At 38.2% G+C, this 18,357-nt stretch overlaps 1 protein-coding gene across 1 annotated transcript in view; it reads left to right on the top strand.

Annotated features, from left to right (window-relative positions):
* The window catches only part of LOC116165870 (neurogenic locus protein delta-like), a 124,374-nt gene extending 106,517 nt beyond the window's left edge, over positions 1–17,857 (top strand). The window contains exons 2-8 of the mRNA XM_031480598.1: positions 10,765–10,880; positions 11,143–11,436; positions 12,026–12,083; positions 13,754–13,999; positions 14,522–14,582; positions 15,163–16,782; positions 16,840–17,857. Of these exons, the coding sequence (XP_031336458.1) occupies positions 10,830–10,880; positions 11,143–11,436; positions 12,026–12,083; positions 13,754–13,999; positions 14,522–14,582; positions 15,163–16,782; positions 16,840–16,957 (2,448 nt within the window). The 5' untranslated portion in view covers positions 10,765–10,829 and the 3' untranslated portion in view covers positions 16,958–17,857. The remainder of the gene's footprint in view (positions 1–10,764; positions 10,881–11,142; positions 11,437–12,025; positions 12,084–13,753; positions 14,000–14,521; positions 14,583–15,162; positions 16,783–16,839) is intronic.
* Positions 17,858–18,357: the final 500 nt, after the last annotated feature.

The following is an 18,357-nucleotide window of genomic DNA, read 5'->3' as shown; positions in this document are numbered from 1 at the left end:
TGTACGGTCGGTTCCTATTCCTATTTCTATTTAATAGTGGGTACATGGCAGCTAGTCGAGTATATGCCTCGTTTAACTTGTGGTTGATGGGTGCACTCCCTGTTAGTCTGGTGTCGAAGAGAGTACACCAAGATACACTTGTGTTTTTATCCACTCATGGGATTTCGGTGCCATTCACAATGCTGTTTGGGATCTCAGCAGAGATTCTTTTGAGTGTGAATATCTTGTTGCTGCATAGTTATTCTCGATTTTCTACACCATTTTGATAGGAGTAATTGAGCATTGTAGGCGGTGTATTAAATCTGCGATGCTGTCACCTTGTATTATCGGTGCCGTATGATCTGCATACGTAGCTAGTGCTCCAAGGTTTTGTTCTATTCTCCAAAACGTATTGGCTTGGATAACTTGGATCCTAGTCCGTCGTCAATCCATACTTTATCAAAGGCTTTTGTAATATCAAGGAAAGTATATAATCTTAGCTTGTATCTCCTTTCCGAGATCCTTTGTAGTTGATGGGGGGATAGTGTTTCTTTCTGAATCCAAATTGTATTGGAGGGATGAAGTCATTCGCTTCTAACGATATATTTAGCGAATAAATGTTTACTTTCTCTAGCAATTTTCAAACGGCGGAGAACACGCTGATCCGGCGATAGTTGCTGTGATCTTTAGCGTTCAGAAAGCAGAAAATTTAGTTCCTGTGTATAAAGGCAACGTGGTGCAGTGAATTGTACTCTGCGAACTTTGCTATGGAAGAAAAGCAAATATTTAAGAAGGTTTTGTCGTTTGCGTTTCGTACGTAAATTGCCACAAAGAGTACAATATGTTGCTCTTGTCCATCGAGGTGCTGGATTCTGTTGTGGTTCCAACAAAATTTCCTAAGAGTTGACCTAAACAGAAAGAGCACTAGATTTAGATTTTTTTTTATTAGGAGTTTTTGAGTGCTTTTTAACACAGAGGTCTTACAGCACTGTTACAATAAGTCTTACAGTAACATAAATAGATCTGTAGCTTTTAAAAATTTAACAATATCGATAGGACAGGTAAACAATTTAGTACAGGAATCGTTAGTAACATCATGGAAATGTTACGAGGAAAATGGTGCATAAATGAATCGTCAAATTCTCAAAGTATTGGCAAAAAATATTTTTGCTGTATTGATGGGGAATGGAGACAGCAACGAAGTTTTTATCACTTTCCATTGCTGAGATCTGGTCCTTCGCATGGGCAGACGGGTGCTATGGTTTTGTGTCTAGTCTAGTCCGTAAAACCCCCAACCATAAATAAGTCTTTGAGATTCCATTTTGAATGAATTTACCTCTATTGGTCCCAGTAATAGATTACCCTATTATAATCTAGATTTCTGTACACTCTTCCGTTGTGCAAATGCGAGATTGTATAACTCGAAAAATATATCGCCATTTTGAGTTTCAGACAAAATTCGGCTGGCCAACAAGCCAAATTCGGATTCAGTGGGATCTACACCACCACCTGTTCCCAAAATGGCAATGTAAAACGTCGGTAACCTGTTACTAACTGAACGAAGATGTCTACTACCACAAAAGTCATTTGATAACTTTGTAGGGATATGGTCTAATTGTGCATGAAGTGATGGGAAGACCCGTTTCTTATACTATCACTTGTGTTCGCTTTGGACTTTCTGCACACGTTTTGTACCAAACACGATTTCATTTAGTTACATTCTTACATCATCGCAACGACATACGGATACGAAAACAGAACCTTAGTAAAACAAATAACAAATGCAGTAATGAAGAAACACAAAATGATTTTTCTCAACTCTCCCAACTGTATTGATTGGAGGGAACAAATTTCCAAATCCTATTACGGTAACAATTTCGAATAGACACATACATAGAGATTACGACATAATAACGAATACCCAAAAGAAGGAGTTGGGGTATTAAAAATAGCATATGAGCGAATCTCGGCACTCTCACGTGTTGCACCACATAAATCATCTCTTAGAGATCTTAAATGCCCCCCCCCCCCTCTCCCTGTTATATACAACAACAATAGTTCTCAATTGTGAGGAGTGAAAAGCATAGTTTTTCCTATAACGCAAAAAATTCCTTCATTGGTGCAAGCCTTGATGCCATAACGAAACAAACAGCAAAAAGTAAAGCAATGCCTGCTAAGATATAGAATAGACACAGCCGTGGAGACGGACGAAATACGCTAAAAAGTTTTCTCCGCTTATTTAGGCATCAATTTTCTTGGGAAAAAGTGATCTGTATTAATTTTTGCTGGCCAAAATATTTTTAACCAAAAGATGTCAAAATCGCTTTTGTGTACTGTGGTAGTCTGTCCGTCTGGCTATGTGAGTGAGTTGCGCTGGCACCCACACCCACGTAATTAGTAATTTTGGTTCAGGTACTTGTTTGATCAAAATCCACGTGGTCGCCAAAAATGCATCAACTTCATGTCTTGGGCATTGAGATAATGCCCCTAGTCTTTTTTCCAACCATCTTGGTTCATACGTAACGATTTTGACATATTTTGATCAAAATCCATGTGACCTCAGAAAAATAATTTAACATCTTTGAATCACACACATGCGGTTATCAAATGTGCACGTGATGTACCCTTTCAGCATCAAGATAATGTGTTTGAAAGCTTTTAAAACTCCAAATTCATGCGTAAGGAATAATTTTGGGTACATTTTTCTCTAGAACTTTTGACCACAGATAAGAGTTATATTGAATTGTTACACATCTAAGAGTCATAGCGAAAGTCCAAACTCGATACATGACCTAGGGAATCAATAGCGTGTCCAAAGTACACCAAATTTCAACACAATCGGCCACTTTTAAAGGGGGTTAGAGCGCACACGAGCGGACGGACGGACGACAATACAAAATTATAAAGGATGAGAATCCTTAATAAAGACGAAATCTTTGATTTTCTCACAATAACGCAAATAAGTGTATTACGATGAGATTAAAATTAGTTATAATTTATAAAGCTTATATGCCATGACGATGACGCACTATTCAATAACACAAACAAAATGCGTGATGCATGAATTTATTTTACCGGTCATTCTTCCGCATGAAATACTGACCTAGTCTAGTTCGTCATAGTTTTGATGTTTTTCATAATGTAGTGTTTTAAAACTTTGCAAAAATAGAACGGAATACTAGCGTGCAGTGTATCGTTTTGTTATTTTCGCGCACCAGAAAAAGATAGGGTGGATGTATAAAGCAATGAGGGTAGTAAATCCTAGATAGATTTACATAACGTATTTTCGGTTCTATTCAAAAGGACAGGTATTTTCTTTTTAGGGTTGCTCTATTCTATTCGCCTAAACAAGTAACTGGTATTGTCAACTATCTAAATTTTATGGGGACCATAAAGCTTTCGCATAATATATCATGATTATCTGTAGGTTGGCAGTTAATTTTGTGGATTTCAAAACAGCCTAGAGAAGGATTTTAGAATTTTTAATCATCTTAGGTGTATCATTCGCTATTTAGGTAACTTTCATTAAAATAATTGCAAAACAATTGTATGGGATTGCATGATTAAAAGTAATTAAGCTTGAATTGTCTCCTCACTTTCTCTTTATGATGCAAGCAATTAAATAAATTTAAAACAAAAGTAAAGCAAAAATTCAAACAATATCGGTCCGTAATGCGAGAACGGTTGCCATTTTTATCGATAGGGATGACTTTCGATTAAATACCCAAAATACTACGAGCACCATAGCGCAGCGAGTTTAGATAAATCACCCTTTTACAATCAAATTTAGTCGGTTTTAGTAATGCATTTTCGAATGTAATGAATTTATGCAACAAAAACATTCATCCGGTCATTATTATTACTGTTTGTAGGTAGCCTACTCAGCATGTTGAATTGATTATGTGTCACATAATTTTTTGTCGATTGAGAAGTAGGATTTTTCCTACACCTTTTAACATCTGTTCTACTACACTCCTTGCTTCAAAAATATCCAATGACATCCCTTTTTCAAGTAGAAGATAGATTTCAATAAACGAGATTTCCTAAAAAATCTCGACAATAAGGCCAAGATAGCATAATTTAAAAATATTACGTAAACCTTGATCATTTCCGCTACCATTTAAGTGCGGAAGTAGCAATCATGATCATTGCGGAAGTACTTGCTCAGCTCATATATCACTCGCTTCTTAAATCTGAAGCTTAGGGGTTGTCCATTTTTTATACAAATCTTTCGTGTTGATTGCTTTTTTCGCACTTCCGGCTTCCCTACAAACTTATAGTAGGGTGCCCGAATTATTTCAATTATTAATAAAAATATCTGTTTACTGTTTAGCATGGCGGTAGTTAAGTGACTTTAAAGTACTTCATTTCGGTTAACGTCCCATTAAAGCTCTTTAAAGATATCTCTCCCGTATAACCTTGAAATCTATAATGTTCCGGCGGGCTGTGAAGAAATAGGTCTTATCTACATGAGCAGGTAGGGAGACATTTCGCAGCTGCTCCACATTGTATTTGAAATTACTGCCCCCACCGTTTAAAGGGTTGTGTAATACTAAACGCATTCAACATGGTACCTTTCTATCCGGTTAATTTAAAGTTTCCCTTATTTATGTTAATACGCAAACTTGCGAATACAATTCGAATACTCGTTGGGATGGCTCAACACAATCAAATATCTTGTAACAGTCAATCAATCTTTCTGTTTAATTATCGAATCCTCGTCGGTGAACAGTGATGCAAAAAGGACACATCGTAAAAGTTCACGTTTATTACTACTTGAGACGAAGTGCAAATAGACGTGTGAAGCAGTTGTGGAGTATAGAGACCATTAGTAATATAGTAGGGTACCCACTTGTTGATGACCATCCTGGTTAAATAGAGTTCGTAATGTCGATAAACATACCAAATAAGTCTGACAAAGTTCCATAATAAACATAAAACATTTTTTTTTACCAATAATCAGTGAAAAACTGGAGCTGGGTTCATTTTTCAGAGATAGGAACAACTTGAGAGCGGTTTATGAGGAATTGGGAAAAGCTTAACACGGGAATGGATGGAATTTGATGAGAGTTTCAGAAGGTTTTGAGGAAAAGAGGAAGCCTTGAGGAAACCTTAAAGAACAATTTCAGTAGAACAAAATGAATGTTAGGGAAACTTGATGGTCACTTGTGAGAAATTTGAGACGAATTCGAACTGGAGGAAACCTTGATGTGAACTTGAAATAAACAGGAGAAAGGTTTATGTGGAAATTCAAAAAAGGAAAAAAGAGGAGAAATGAAGTCAATTTCAAAAGAACAATTCCATTGGACCTTGAGGGGAGCAGCAGCTTAAAGATAACTGGGAGGACGTTTTATCAAGGATTTTTAAAGTAATTTCAGGAAAACTTTGGAGTAACTTTTTGGGAAGTATTTGAGGAGAACATGAGAGTAGTCTTCATTCGTAAATGTCCGAATAAGATTTCGATTTCAAGACATAAACTAGCCCAGTTCATTATTAGATGAGAAACTAGTACAAATAGATTTTTGAAAATGTACATAATATGATTTTCTCCAAATCTATGTTAAACTTAGAAGTTAGAGTCCATTCGATATGTGATCATGGTCTAAACCGAACCGTTAGTAAATAATTTCAGTTTTTTTTGCAAGTGTACAACATAAATTATGTTATGCGACGCAAGCAAGGACTTTACTGATTGGTGTAAATAGTACCCAATATTGAACATTGCTAAAAATATGTATACAACAAATTATGTCATTTTTGACGCAGTAGCGGTATAGAACTGAAAATATTTTTGCCGGAACGATCTCAAATTATGTCCAAATTTTCAAAATCTTTTCAATGTTTTCAATGTAATAATCGACTGCGCATGGGGTTGATGTATTTACACGATTCACTAAAAACGCACCTTTTCAATACGAAAACTTCCTTTCCCGAACGAAACAATCTTTGACTGCAGTGGCCTGCGCAAAATGACTACTAGGATGATAATACCACATAACATTTAGCTTTTTCCTAATGATTGAGTGCGTATTGTCTCCTTTCTAATAAAAATTAAGCAACTATTATTTTGTTATTGCATCCTATCCCGATATTCTCGAGATATTCGCCTTTGAAGTTTTGGCCCCGCCAACAGGTAGTTAAAAGATACTACTGAGTACTGACACTTTCCGTTCTCTATCATTTCATAAGGAGCACACTGTAGAAGCAGATAGGTATGCGTTCACTCTTATATATTATATTCTATAGTTTAGTCCTATCTCCATAGGCAAAGCAGTAACCACAATATAACCGGCATAGGGAAACAGGTTTCTGGCTATCCCATTCTCTTCCTAGGAACCTTGAGTTCCATAGTTTTGGTTTGGTACAAAATGGGATATATTGGTTACTCCTTTAAGTACAGGTTACTCATTCACTATTGTGGGTTCTCGTGGTTTAAGATCGTTTCTTTAATTTTAAATGTAATGAATTTTAAACCATGAATCCATAATGTACCTAATGCGAAGTATGTAGCTCATTTATCCCATTTTTTTGAACCAAAGCTATGGAGTGCCATTGGAAAACATGTGTCGCAAGATTTCAAAGTGCTTCAAAAGCAAATTAGTTATTAGGGGGCGCACGCTTTAAGTGAAGACTTGCTTGGGGATTTCATAACTGATGAATAATAACTCAACATGAATCACTACTAAAAAAATTTTTCAAAATCCACTCGTGGGTGTTGCCACGTAACACAACTGCAATTTGGGCAAATATAGACCATAGCACTTATCAATTAGCGAAAACCTGAAGTCTCTAGGTGGCCCAGGGGCCAAGATCTCGACGGAACAGACAGACTACAGACAGACTTCAGAAAATCGAGCACATAAGCGAGAACCAACGTCGACGGATTTCTAAAATCGGTGGTTACCGCGAAAACCAAAAATCCCTTTCGGCTCGGCCGATCAGGTGTAGGTAGATTTCTTTCCGCCACTTGGTTCCAATATGGCGGAAACGGAATTGTCTGATTCACGAACTTGATCGAGATATTTATGAGTTACACCAACTCTTAAAGTTTAGCCTAAATAGGTTCATAATTACGAAAGTTAGAGTGTTTTTTGGAAGTGGTGTATGTAAACATATAAATATACTGGTACCATTACAATAGGTTTTTTAAAAATGCGCTGTGACAATCGGTTTTTTGTAAGCAACTAAATAAATTAAAAACACGAAGATTAAAATTTGAAATCATCTCTTACCTTTTCTTTGGTCATTATCACCTGATAACGTATGAAACTACGATGCAAAATGATTTAATAGGTAGTTTATTGCACCTGAATGTGTCACTAGATTGCCATTTTCAAGTATTGTATTATTAATACACGTCACCTCTAGACTGTCGCTCCTGAACTTATATAATTTTATATGTCATACTTTACTGATAAAACTTTCGTCGGTCAGTCGAGTGCATTATTTCGAGGCGAACGGACCTTATAGCGAATATTAAACATTAATGTGTTATATTTAAACAATTGGCGAACGATTTGAGGTAAAGTTTTCAAACGTTTCTTATACTAATTGGGCATGTTAATTGTTTAATCTTGTTATTGTATTAGTACTGGTTATTTTGTAACGTCCAAATGGCCCGCTTTGACCAGAAAGGCAAAATTTCGGTATGCCCAAATTCTCGTCCCACAAAGTGGTTATTTAATAATATTTTTTCAATTATTGCTACAGCCTAAAGCGCAACAACGTAATGATAGATTACTATAGTTCTGAATCGGTAACCGAAATTTTGTATACTTGGATGAGTAATTTCCAAAAAAGTGCAGTGATATTTTGAAAATCATCTCGTGTTAAGATTACGCGAATACGTTTAAAATTAAAAACAAAGCAATACAAAATTTCTCCTCGCTGAATAGAGAAATAGGGTGGAGATTAAATAGTATTTTCTGGTAGTTTCGAGAAAGGTATAAATTCTTCTTCAAAGGTTTTAAACCTTTTAACAGATTTTATGAGATTACTAATTTAGGTGGACGTATATTTTTGGCAGCCTATACGAGGCATTTTAAGCTTTCTTAAATAACTTTTTATTGGGTATAAAAATTTTTCACAAATTCGAAAATAGTGTAACTAGTTCTATTCTAAGTGGTAATGTTACACTGGAGTACCACAGGGATAGGAAACGGAAAATATTTTTTCGTATACCATTTTAATGTAAAATAGTAAAATATTCCCAGGTAATGAATCAAAAGATTTGTGTATAGTTATTACGGTGTCCTTGTGAGGAACACCCTATGCGAGTTCATCTGCAAACCACCACCTGAAACTAATCAGCAAGATCATTGAAAGGGTATTATATGCAGAGTGGTGCATCGATATTTAACAATGAAACCATTATTTTGATGTACCTAGCTAAAAGTGAATTCTGGAAACCATTTGGTAACCTCCATTTTAGGTGGTTCAAGGAGAAAATCTGTTTCGATAAAATGCATTGGTGGCAACCTCAAATAGCAGTACGCACCGGGCGCAATCACTTCTGGGAGCGCTTCTCCAAAATCAAGTTAATAAAAACTTATTCTGCCCTCTACAATGAGCAAAATCAGCTTAAACAGTCTCGCAATGTTGTCCATAGAAAAAGAAACCTCTCTAGAAATCAATTTTGTTGATGTAGTAAACAAATTAGTGAAATAAAGACACGTCGTCATGTGTACGAGCTGTTCCAAATTGCTTGTTTTCGATGTTTTTGGGGGATATTTTGAGAACTAAAAGAGAGCCGTGCGCGCGGGTGCATCATCCTGTTGAAACCAACAGTTTCCAACTACTCAATACAGTGTGTCCTTTTTTTACGGGCCATATAAAAAATAAAGTTGATGATGATTCTCCGAAACGAAACGTTGCATTGAAAATCTCTCAACGCTGTCTTGTAGAGCTGAAAAAGTGGCAATGAGAAAGTGTTTTTAATTTGTTTGTATCTGTTCAAATAGCATCAGACAAAAATAAAAACGAAATCGGCAAATTTAGGAAGTTCCGAAGTAATCTGAATTTTTTGATTTACTCTTTAACTGCATAACTTTTCGCTAATTTGGTCATCTTTGTGTTCTCTATGGTTTCCTAGATCTCCATGATAGAAATCATTATCTTGGACACAGTGTATAGGTAGTTCATATTTCAGGAAATGCTCAAAATAACAGTATTTTAATAGAATTTGCTCATGTATGTATCTCAAATAAGTTAGACTTTAGAGTGATTTATATTGATTACAGAGATTTAACTATTAATTAATTTAATCTATTAAAATAGTGTTATTTTGAGCATTTTTGGACTTTTTCGCTGTTTTCACATTCGCCCAAGTGGAAAACAAGCAATTTGGAACACCCTGTAAATATCTGTTTGCATAGTACCTACCAAGCTGTCAATTTGGTAGAAAAGGGAAGAATTGGGAGGGGGGGGGGGATGTTAGGGCGCAATTTTGGTAGGCCGCTCCGGGCCCAGCGGTAGCTACACGCCACTGAGCAGTAGGTACAGACCTTTAGCACTATCAAGAGCATAATAAAGTTTTAAAAGAAAATAAGATTACTTAATTGGACGATTTCTTACTAGGAAGCTTTTAACTTTAAGACGGTAACGAAATGATGCCTTACTCATTTCGATAGTAAATTTGAAGCGAACCTCGATAATTTTGACCTGGAGCGTTATTTGAATATCTAATATGCTTCTTCTGCCCATAACCTACATATAATTGTGATAGGTTTTTTAGTTAACCGTGTAATCGTTTTGAAAGTTCATTAAAGCTTTTAAGGAGGAGGATTCGAAATGATTGTTGCCGTTTGTAAAGTTACAGCTTTAATGGGGGAAAAGGGCGGCGGAGAGGACTCGTCCTAAATAACAATTACAACTTTATTCGAGATAATTAGAGAAACGCGTGGCACTACTTAATGCAAAATAGATTTTCATATTCCATCTTGATTAAGTAATTTGCATAAACCTTTGAGGAAAAATTAATTTGAGCGCGCTAATTTTTATAAAACAAGCAGTTTGGAAAAATATGCGTGTTTCTTTAGTCCGGAGTGAAATTTAACGTAATGTTTTTAGTGATTAATTAAATAAAAATAATTATTTCCTGAGATAAAAAATATCTTGAGGGCCACTTTAGAATGCGTAATATGTAATGGTGCAAGTAAGGTTAGTTTTTAATAAGAATTAGTGGCGCTTTGGAATGCATGATTAAGATTTGTGAGTGGGTTAATGGGGCTGTTTATGCAATTGCAAAGGTGTTTTGGTAGGCGTGTATACTTGTACACTGATGTGGTAGCCTGGTGGTGTATGGGGTAGGTGGGTGACGTACTACCCCAAAAAGCAGCCGGCTTGCAGCTGCCGTCCCTTATATTAAACAGAACAGGCCGGGTGGCTGGCCATTCGAGGGTAGCGAGTACGCGAGTTCTCTTCGTGTTTAGTAAGTTGCTAGCGAACGTAGTGGTCTCCTTAGTCTAGAAGCCGAGAATTATAGCGGAAACAGAAGCCGACCCCTTAGCGAGCTCCCCTCCCCTAAGCAGACGTACCACACGGCTGCGGCGTCGGCTTCCACAGTCTACATCTGGCGCTTACTCGCTGTGTTAGTTGTCTTGCACCGTTCAGTTATACGTGTTAATGGATTACGCTGTGGCGTTATGGGGTGGCATATCATAAGCTAAATGTTAAATGTGTGTTGTGTTATTGTGATTGTCCTCAAATGTGTACGCAACTAACGTTGCTTTTATTTAACTTCTGTGAGTGTTAAAAAAGACGATTGCCTATGGCGTGGTGTTGCAGATCGCCCCTGAGGTAACAGCACCTGGAAGTTGGTGAACCCTCACCGAAGGATAACGACAATCATCATGTCTTGGATATTATACACTCTAGTCGGGCTTTTTCTTGCCCTGCACCAGGTAAGCCTAGTTGTCTAGCCGCCAATATTAGCTCTTTGTCGACATTCAAAAAACTTTTTTGTATATACACAAATATAAATTTAGACCGCACATTGAACAAAATACTCGCATTCTATTTAAAATTATTCAACGCGGATGGCGTGAGGTGGTGAAAACTTTTCTTTTTGGCCAGTGTCTCACGACCTATTTTTTTTAAACGTTGTAAACAAACTGGCTGCTATGAATTAATTTCGGACAAGATTCATACCCGTGTTCTGTCTAGGCCAAATCTTCCGGAGTATTCGAATTGCGATTGAAATCATTTGACAACGAAGCGGGCAAAGACGACTTGGGAAAGTGCTGTAGCGGAAAATTGGGAGAAAATTCCGAATGTAGCGATTACTGTCATCCACGATTTCGTGTTTGTCTCAAGGAATATCGAGTTAACATCGACCCTACATCGCCATGCACATTCGGAGACGTTACGACTTCTGTACTTGGACCAAATTTCGAAAATGACACGACCCAAGATGGTTTTGAAAATTCCATTCGATTTTCATTTCCATTCACGTGGCCGGTGAGTTTTTCTTGTCTATTTATATATGAATGCATGAATCCGATTACAACCCCTTTCAACATCCACCACCGTTTCGCTCATCGTTCATTCACATACCTACCCTTACATAAGTGTAGATTAATAAATTGAAATGTGACTACGAGAGCGAAGCGGTATATTGGCGAAGTCTTAGATTTTTTCAATAAATTTATTGATCAAACCGAATCCTTCTATAGAACTTCCTTTTATTAGCTATAATCATGACAACTAAATATGTTCGGTTGAAATTTATCGACGCGATTGAAAATTTGGTATACAGGATGTTCCACTTATGCAACCTTTACGAGAACCTCTAATTCACTACATTCCCATTACAATTTCTAAAATAATGCAACAAATTTTTTTTAACTAAATACGTTAAAATTGGAAAGCGTATCACGTAGGAAGACGTTTCCGTGTTTTCAAATTCTTCGCATTTTACTTATGCAAATGTAATAATTCCGCAACCGAAAATGCCATGCCTTTTGAAACCCTATCTCCAAATGTCCACATCCTTTAGCGAGTGTAAAAATGCGTCTTAATATTAAGTGAAATTTTTTTTTAATTACAGGGCACATTTTCGTTAATTGTCGAAGCATGGCATGGAAATCTGACGTCAAATTCAGGAGGTAGGTAAAATCCATTTTTTAATAACACGGAAATACGTACGTAATTACGTTTTATTTAGTTTTTTTACACTTGAAAAGACAAACGATTCCACCATTGTTTCTTATTTATGTTTAACGGGTTTTATAAAATTGCTTTGAGATTCTTACGGCTCGAAATTTTGCTTCGTACGGTATAGTGCAGTGGAAAATATTCTGGTCAGAACTTGACGTGTACAATTGAATGTTGAGATTTTAATTGTTTTTGACAATGGACAAAGGAACACGGATTTTGTAGCAATTAAGACAATTTTCTGGCCACCCGTAGTTTAAAAAAGTGTATTTTTTTATGAAAAGGCTGTACATTACCAGGTGCTTTGTAGAATAACCGTCCTCCGACCCTTCTCTATATGTGTTTTACAGGGCCGGTTGTGCAGTTGACATAAGTGATAAATAGACGGTGGACCCTCTATGACCAGTTAACCCCACAATCTTTGATTTTCGATACGGAAGCATTCTTTCCGGTATTAATCGTTTGGCGCCTTTTTATATTTAATTAAAAAAAATCAATGGCGCCGTTGAGTCTTTTCGGATATTGGTGAAGCTGTAAAGTGTCGTTAACGCTTAGTTCTGTGCTAATGAAGGCAATGCTATTTTGGCAATGGAAGGCGACCCGATTTCCATACGTTTACGGTTCTTTTTGCACACTTGAGGATACCGCTTCCTGCGCGTTTTACAGTTGTGGGGTAGTAGGTGGCTCCATACGCCTTTACTAATGGAATCAAATATTCTAAGAGAAGAGATCATTAAGGAAATCTGATATAGACTTGAACTTGAACGGCATAGGAACTAATTAAACTTGTTCACACGTTATATTAAGTTCTGTTGGCATCATAAAGGTTATAGTATATTGTCGAGGCCAGGAAAAATATATTATACCTGTTCTAAAGCGCGGTTACTGCCGGTGATTTATAATTTAGTATACGAAAATTTATTACTTTTTCACCGTTTCGAGTACGAAATCGAGCATTTTCTTCGAGGCTTGTTCGGTTGGGGTGTGATTAACGGGGACCCGTTAATTATGTTAAGAACCTGACGCGATGCGGCTATTTATTTTAGAGAATGCTTTGTGTATTTTTTTAGGAACTTTGCTATTGATTCGGCGAGGAAATGTACGTTGAGCTTTCGGGAGAATAATGTAGGTACAGAAACTTGCACAAAGCACTTCCTTGGAAGATATTATGAGCATGCGATTTAGAGCGCTACACCGGATGTCCTGTTCCTTAATTCTCCCACAAGTTGGGAATATTTGCCTATCTTAAATTTCTTCTCGGCTCACCCCTCGGTCGTGATAGATTCAATTATTAACTTTCCAATATTGGTAAATACGCGCTCCTTTGCATTTATGTAAATTATTTTCTCGCTCTCATTGATCCGGTGGCGATTTCTTTTTTAAGTGTAATTTGTTTTACCTGACTTAACTTCGGACTTCATTATATACATAGTATACAATACCGGTAATGATGCTTCAAGTTTTATGGCATGTGAAGAATTTTACATACACCGGATACAGCTGCGGCGTGCAGGATGCTCTCTGCTCGATGCATCATGCAGGTGTACCCTGTTTCTCATATGTCTGTCTTAGCGACCCCAAATTTATTTCTTAATTTCTTATCGAGAGTGTTTTGTTTCAGTGCTTATTAGTCGGCTAATGAGGCAGCGATGGCTCGACGTAAGCGAAGAGTGGACCGAAGATCTTCACAACTCGAAATACTCCACGTTGAAGTTTGAGTATCGCGTAACGTGCGAGCAGCATTATTACGGAAAGGGTTGCGAAAATTTCTGCCGGCCGAGAGATGATAATTTCGGGCATTATACCTGCTCTGCTGTGGGAGATCGCGTTTGCTTATCTGGCTGGACTGGCGATTACTGCACCAAAGGTAAGTGCACCTCCTCCGAAAGGAAACTCACTTATAAGCTAAATGGAGCCCGGGGCTTCTTCCGTTTGTTTATATCTATTTATGCAAATCGGTCCCGCGAGCAATTAGGATTCTGGTGTAAAAAAAGCTAGACCGAAACTTATACATAATAACGGATATACGAGCACTAATTTAGGCAATTGATAAAATTATGTGCATTTTATATTTCGACGATTCGGTAATAATTTATTCCGTCTAAATAATAAAGGCCGGTGTATAAATAGAGCGCGATAGAATAATCGAAACAAAAAATATGAATTTTGATCATAAAACAACAAAAACTTTGACCGCGGAGCCTAAGACGTGAGCAACTCAGCTGCTGTCGACTTTGCAGCCGGCCGTCTTCCCACGATACCAAACATACCTGAGTGCATACAGGGTGCTCCGTTCCACATTATTTATTACACAAACTGTATTTTTTAAACAGAATATTGAACTCCGCTTTATTATGATCGTTATTTTATGGATATAATTTTGTTTCAGCTCGTTGTCTACCCGGTTGTGACGAACAGCATGGTCATTGCACTGTACCTAATGAGTGCAAGTAAGTATGAAACTATCTATTTAAAGAGAAATTTTTATTGATTCGTGGATTATCGCATCTCTTTGTGGTGAACTTGAAACGGTCGGTCTATAATTTACGGAAGGTAGTGGTTAGAAGGCCCACTGTCTTAGCGGAAGAAGCTGTGTACAGTACAGTGTATGCGGATTGGGACGGCGACCCGTAAGTAACCTTTCCTTGACCTGCATACTTGCCACCGGGCAGCGTGGGAAAAGGCTCTGTAGGCGTGTTGCATCCCCGCAGAGCTCCGCGCTTACCTTGGTCTGCGATTCAAGCTGCAACTCAATGAGTTCCTCGATACAATCCGAATAAACTCGCTCCCGAAGACATGATTAGAATAACTAAGAATGCCCAATTGTACTTCGGCCTACTGCCTCAAGTAAAATTCTCAACAATATTATCGCGTCTCGCTTATGTATTCAACTCTTATATATAGAAAGACGTACGCGTGTGAAACACATACCCTTACCTTGCCGATTGATTTTATTTAGATGCTTCAAGTCTTAGTCATGCGATAATCCATCAATTACGAACGCTTATTAAATCGCGCAATTTATTACAGATGCCAATCGGGTTGGGAAGGCCCTTTATGCAACGAATGTCAACGTTATCCCGGCTGCATGCACGGTACGTGCGTGAAACCCTGGGATTGCATTTGCAACGAAGGTTGGGGCGGACTTTTTTGTAACCAAGATCTCAATTTCTGCACGAATCACAAACCTTGCCGCAACGGAGGCACTTGCCGAAACACCGGACCAGGAAGCTATACTTGCACATGTCCCCCCGAGTTTACCGGCAGCGAATGCGAAATAGCAATCAACGACTGCAGCACAAAACCCTGTCTTAACGGCGGCACATGCAGCCCAAACGGCACCTACCACATATGCCTATGTCCTCGAGGTTTCAATGGACCCCATTGCGGTACTGCGATTCAATCTTGTGATGGAAAACCTTGCAAAAACGACGGAATTTGCCTAGACACCGACAGAGGATATACGTGTAAATGTAAGGCGGGGTTTGTTGGGGATAACTGTGAGCAGCCCATCAACCACTGCCTTCCAAATCCTTGCCTAAATAATGGATCCTGCGTTCACAATGCTAACGGCTTCCGATGCGCCTGTCCTTCGGGCTTTACGGGTCATAGATGTGAGACTAACATAGACGATTGCCAAGATAACCCATGTTTAAATGGTGGGACGTGCGTCGATAAAGTTAACGAATTTTATTGTCAGTGCGTGCCCGGGTTCGTCGGTTCTCTTTGCCAAACACGCGTAGACTATTGCACCACCAAACCTTGTGCAAATGGTGGAACTTGTATAAAATTGACGAACGACTATAGGTGTAAGTGCGCCCCAGGTTTTACGGGTAAAGACTGTAGTGCAGAATTAGACTTATGTCAGTCACAACCGTGTCGGAACGGAGGTACGTGCGTGAATCGTGTCCACGACTTTGAGTGCCATTGTCCTGGCGGCTTCTTGGGTCGCACGTGTGAAAAAACTTTATCCACTGTAGATCAATGTTCGGCGCATCCCTGTCGAAACGGGGGATCGTGTATTAACGGCGACAGTGGTTTCGAATGCCGATGTTTACCGGGATACTTGGGCCTTACGTGCGAAGAAATCACTTCCAGCGTGTCCCCAAGCGCTCAAGTCTCGTCAAAATCCCAGCTAACCACCGAGCATGTTGTTGTGATAGCAACTATCTCCACGTTCGTGCCGTTCCTAGTACTGATCGCCGTTGGAGTTATTGTTTGCTTGAAGCAACGGCGAAAGAGAGAGAAGGCTCGTGCTGATGAAGAGGCAAGGTTGCAAAACGAGCAGAACACCGCTCATAGCAGCTTTTCCAAGAGTGGTGCGGCGATGTCGACGGAGGCCCATATGATAAAAAATTCGTGGGGAAAGTGTACCAACAACGTGCTAAGCTCGAACTTACCGTCCCCAGAAGACTGTATTACATCTAGCATAAGTGTTAGTGATAATGAATGTTTCGCGAAACCTTTACACCAAGTGATCGACGGACGTTCTGTGTATACGCTGCAAAGAACACGATCTCAAAAACAACTTAACACCGAATCGGGTCAGCGTGCTTCAGTGCTACTCTCTGCCAAAATGCACGAGCACGAGTACGAGCCTATCAAGCGACTCTCCCTAATGTCGAATTCCTCGACCATATGCGGAGTTAAGTAAGTGCGCTAATGTTTTTTTTCAATTTCCGATGCTTATTGCTCTTTCTTTATTAGCGACCCATCGTTGTTGAAAAGGCCAATGGATAAAGATCCCAGTGGCGTTTATGTGATAGAAGAACATTTTCATCGACCTGATGCGATAAACCAAGGTCTGATTGCTACCGAGGTGTAGAGTGTATGGAGGAGTGGAACGTATGTGATGTCGACCTCAACGGCAGTTAATAGGAGCAAGTTGTACAGCTATTTATTACCGGCTTCCACTTGCTGCCGTTTAGGGCGCCTATAGAAGTTAATTTATTTTTGCATGTGTACTTATTATTATTAGGTTCCCAAGGTCCATTGTCCAGATTATAGCGCCAAATTCGTGATGCCGCTCTCGTAGCCGCCAATACTAACAACCAGATTTTTCTCTAATGGCTCTATGTGTATATGTATATATTTCTTAGGGTTATTTTCTTTCTCTTAATATTTTCTATTTTTATATTTATTTTGTTAGCCATTATTGGAGAGTACTGGTTGGTGCGAACCAAAGACTTTGACGTATTCAAGAGTCTTGTCTTGCGAATTTGGCGCATGTTCCTTTTCTCAAGTAGAATGTAACTAATTTAACACAATGATTGTGTTTGTCTTTGTAATATGTGATCATTTGAAACAAACTAAGTCAGAACTGTCTAAATGGGCGTTTCGCAGTATTTTTAAGATCTGTTAGCTACCTAACTTTTGGCTTGCGATAGGTAAGCGATTAATCTTCTCGTCTCAACGATGGGAAGACTAATCACTCTTTGTGACCAGAAGCGACTGATGTTATATGTATATTGGTATCAGCCTTAGTATTAGATAATAACGAATGTCTTTGAGCAAAGATATCATGTTCCTCTAGTTATGCTAAGTCATGTCATTATTGGTTCACAAGAACTGAAATTCTCCTGTTCTTGTAAACTGATCATATACTTGTTGTATTAATGAATAACGTGAACAAGTTGAATTTGAAGACTTAATAATCGTCAAAAGACCATTTGTAATATATTATGTACATTTATAGTGAGAAGTAATTGTAAACTTTATGTCAATATTATAATATCAATTATTATGATTGTTCTGTTTCTTGATACAGTTTCTTACACGGTAAACTGTATTGTTTAGTAAATTTGTTCTATAAAATGATGACTATTATTTGCACCCCTTACCCCTTGAGTGCAAAAAGAGTATATAATTCCATAGAAATAATGTAATTCTTACCTAAAAACTCAAGTGTAAAAAACCGCATCCTGATCCTTCAAAAATGGAGCGGTTGTAATAACAAGATACGAAGAATTGCATATGATTTTCAATGGAGGAATTACAATTATTTAACACTCGCGTTCGGGAACACGACTTTTAATCCGGCTCATTCAATAGCACTGATCCTTGAACTCATAGACATGGCGAAGGTTTGACATCGCCGTCTCTTTCCGTTCTCGAGTTAGACGAGGAACAGGCAGACGGACAAAACCATCACATAAGGTAAGGTGTACAAGCCTACTTTTGTGGGCTTTGAATAAGTAATGGGAACGAGTGACCTAGTTTATTTGA

The sequence above is a fragment of the Photinus pyralis genome, unplaced genomic scaffold (genome assembly GCF_008802855.1).
Source record: "Photinus pyralis isolate 1611_PpyrPB1 unplaced genomic scaffold, Ppyr1.3 Ppyr1.4_LG3a, whole genome shotgun sequence".
In the NCBI taxonomy this organism is placed as follows: domain Eukaryota; kingdom Metazoa; phylum Arthropoda; class Insecta; order Coleoptera; family Lampyridae; genus Photinus; species Photinus pyralis.
This window is presented reverse-complemented; position numbering and strand designations above follow the sequence as displayed.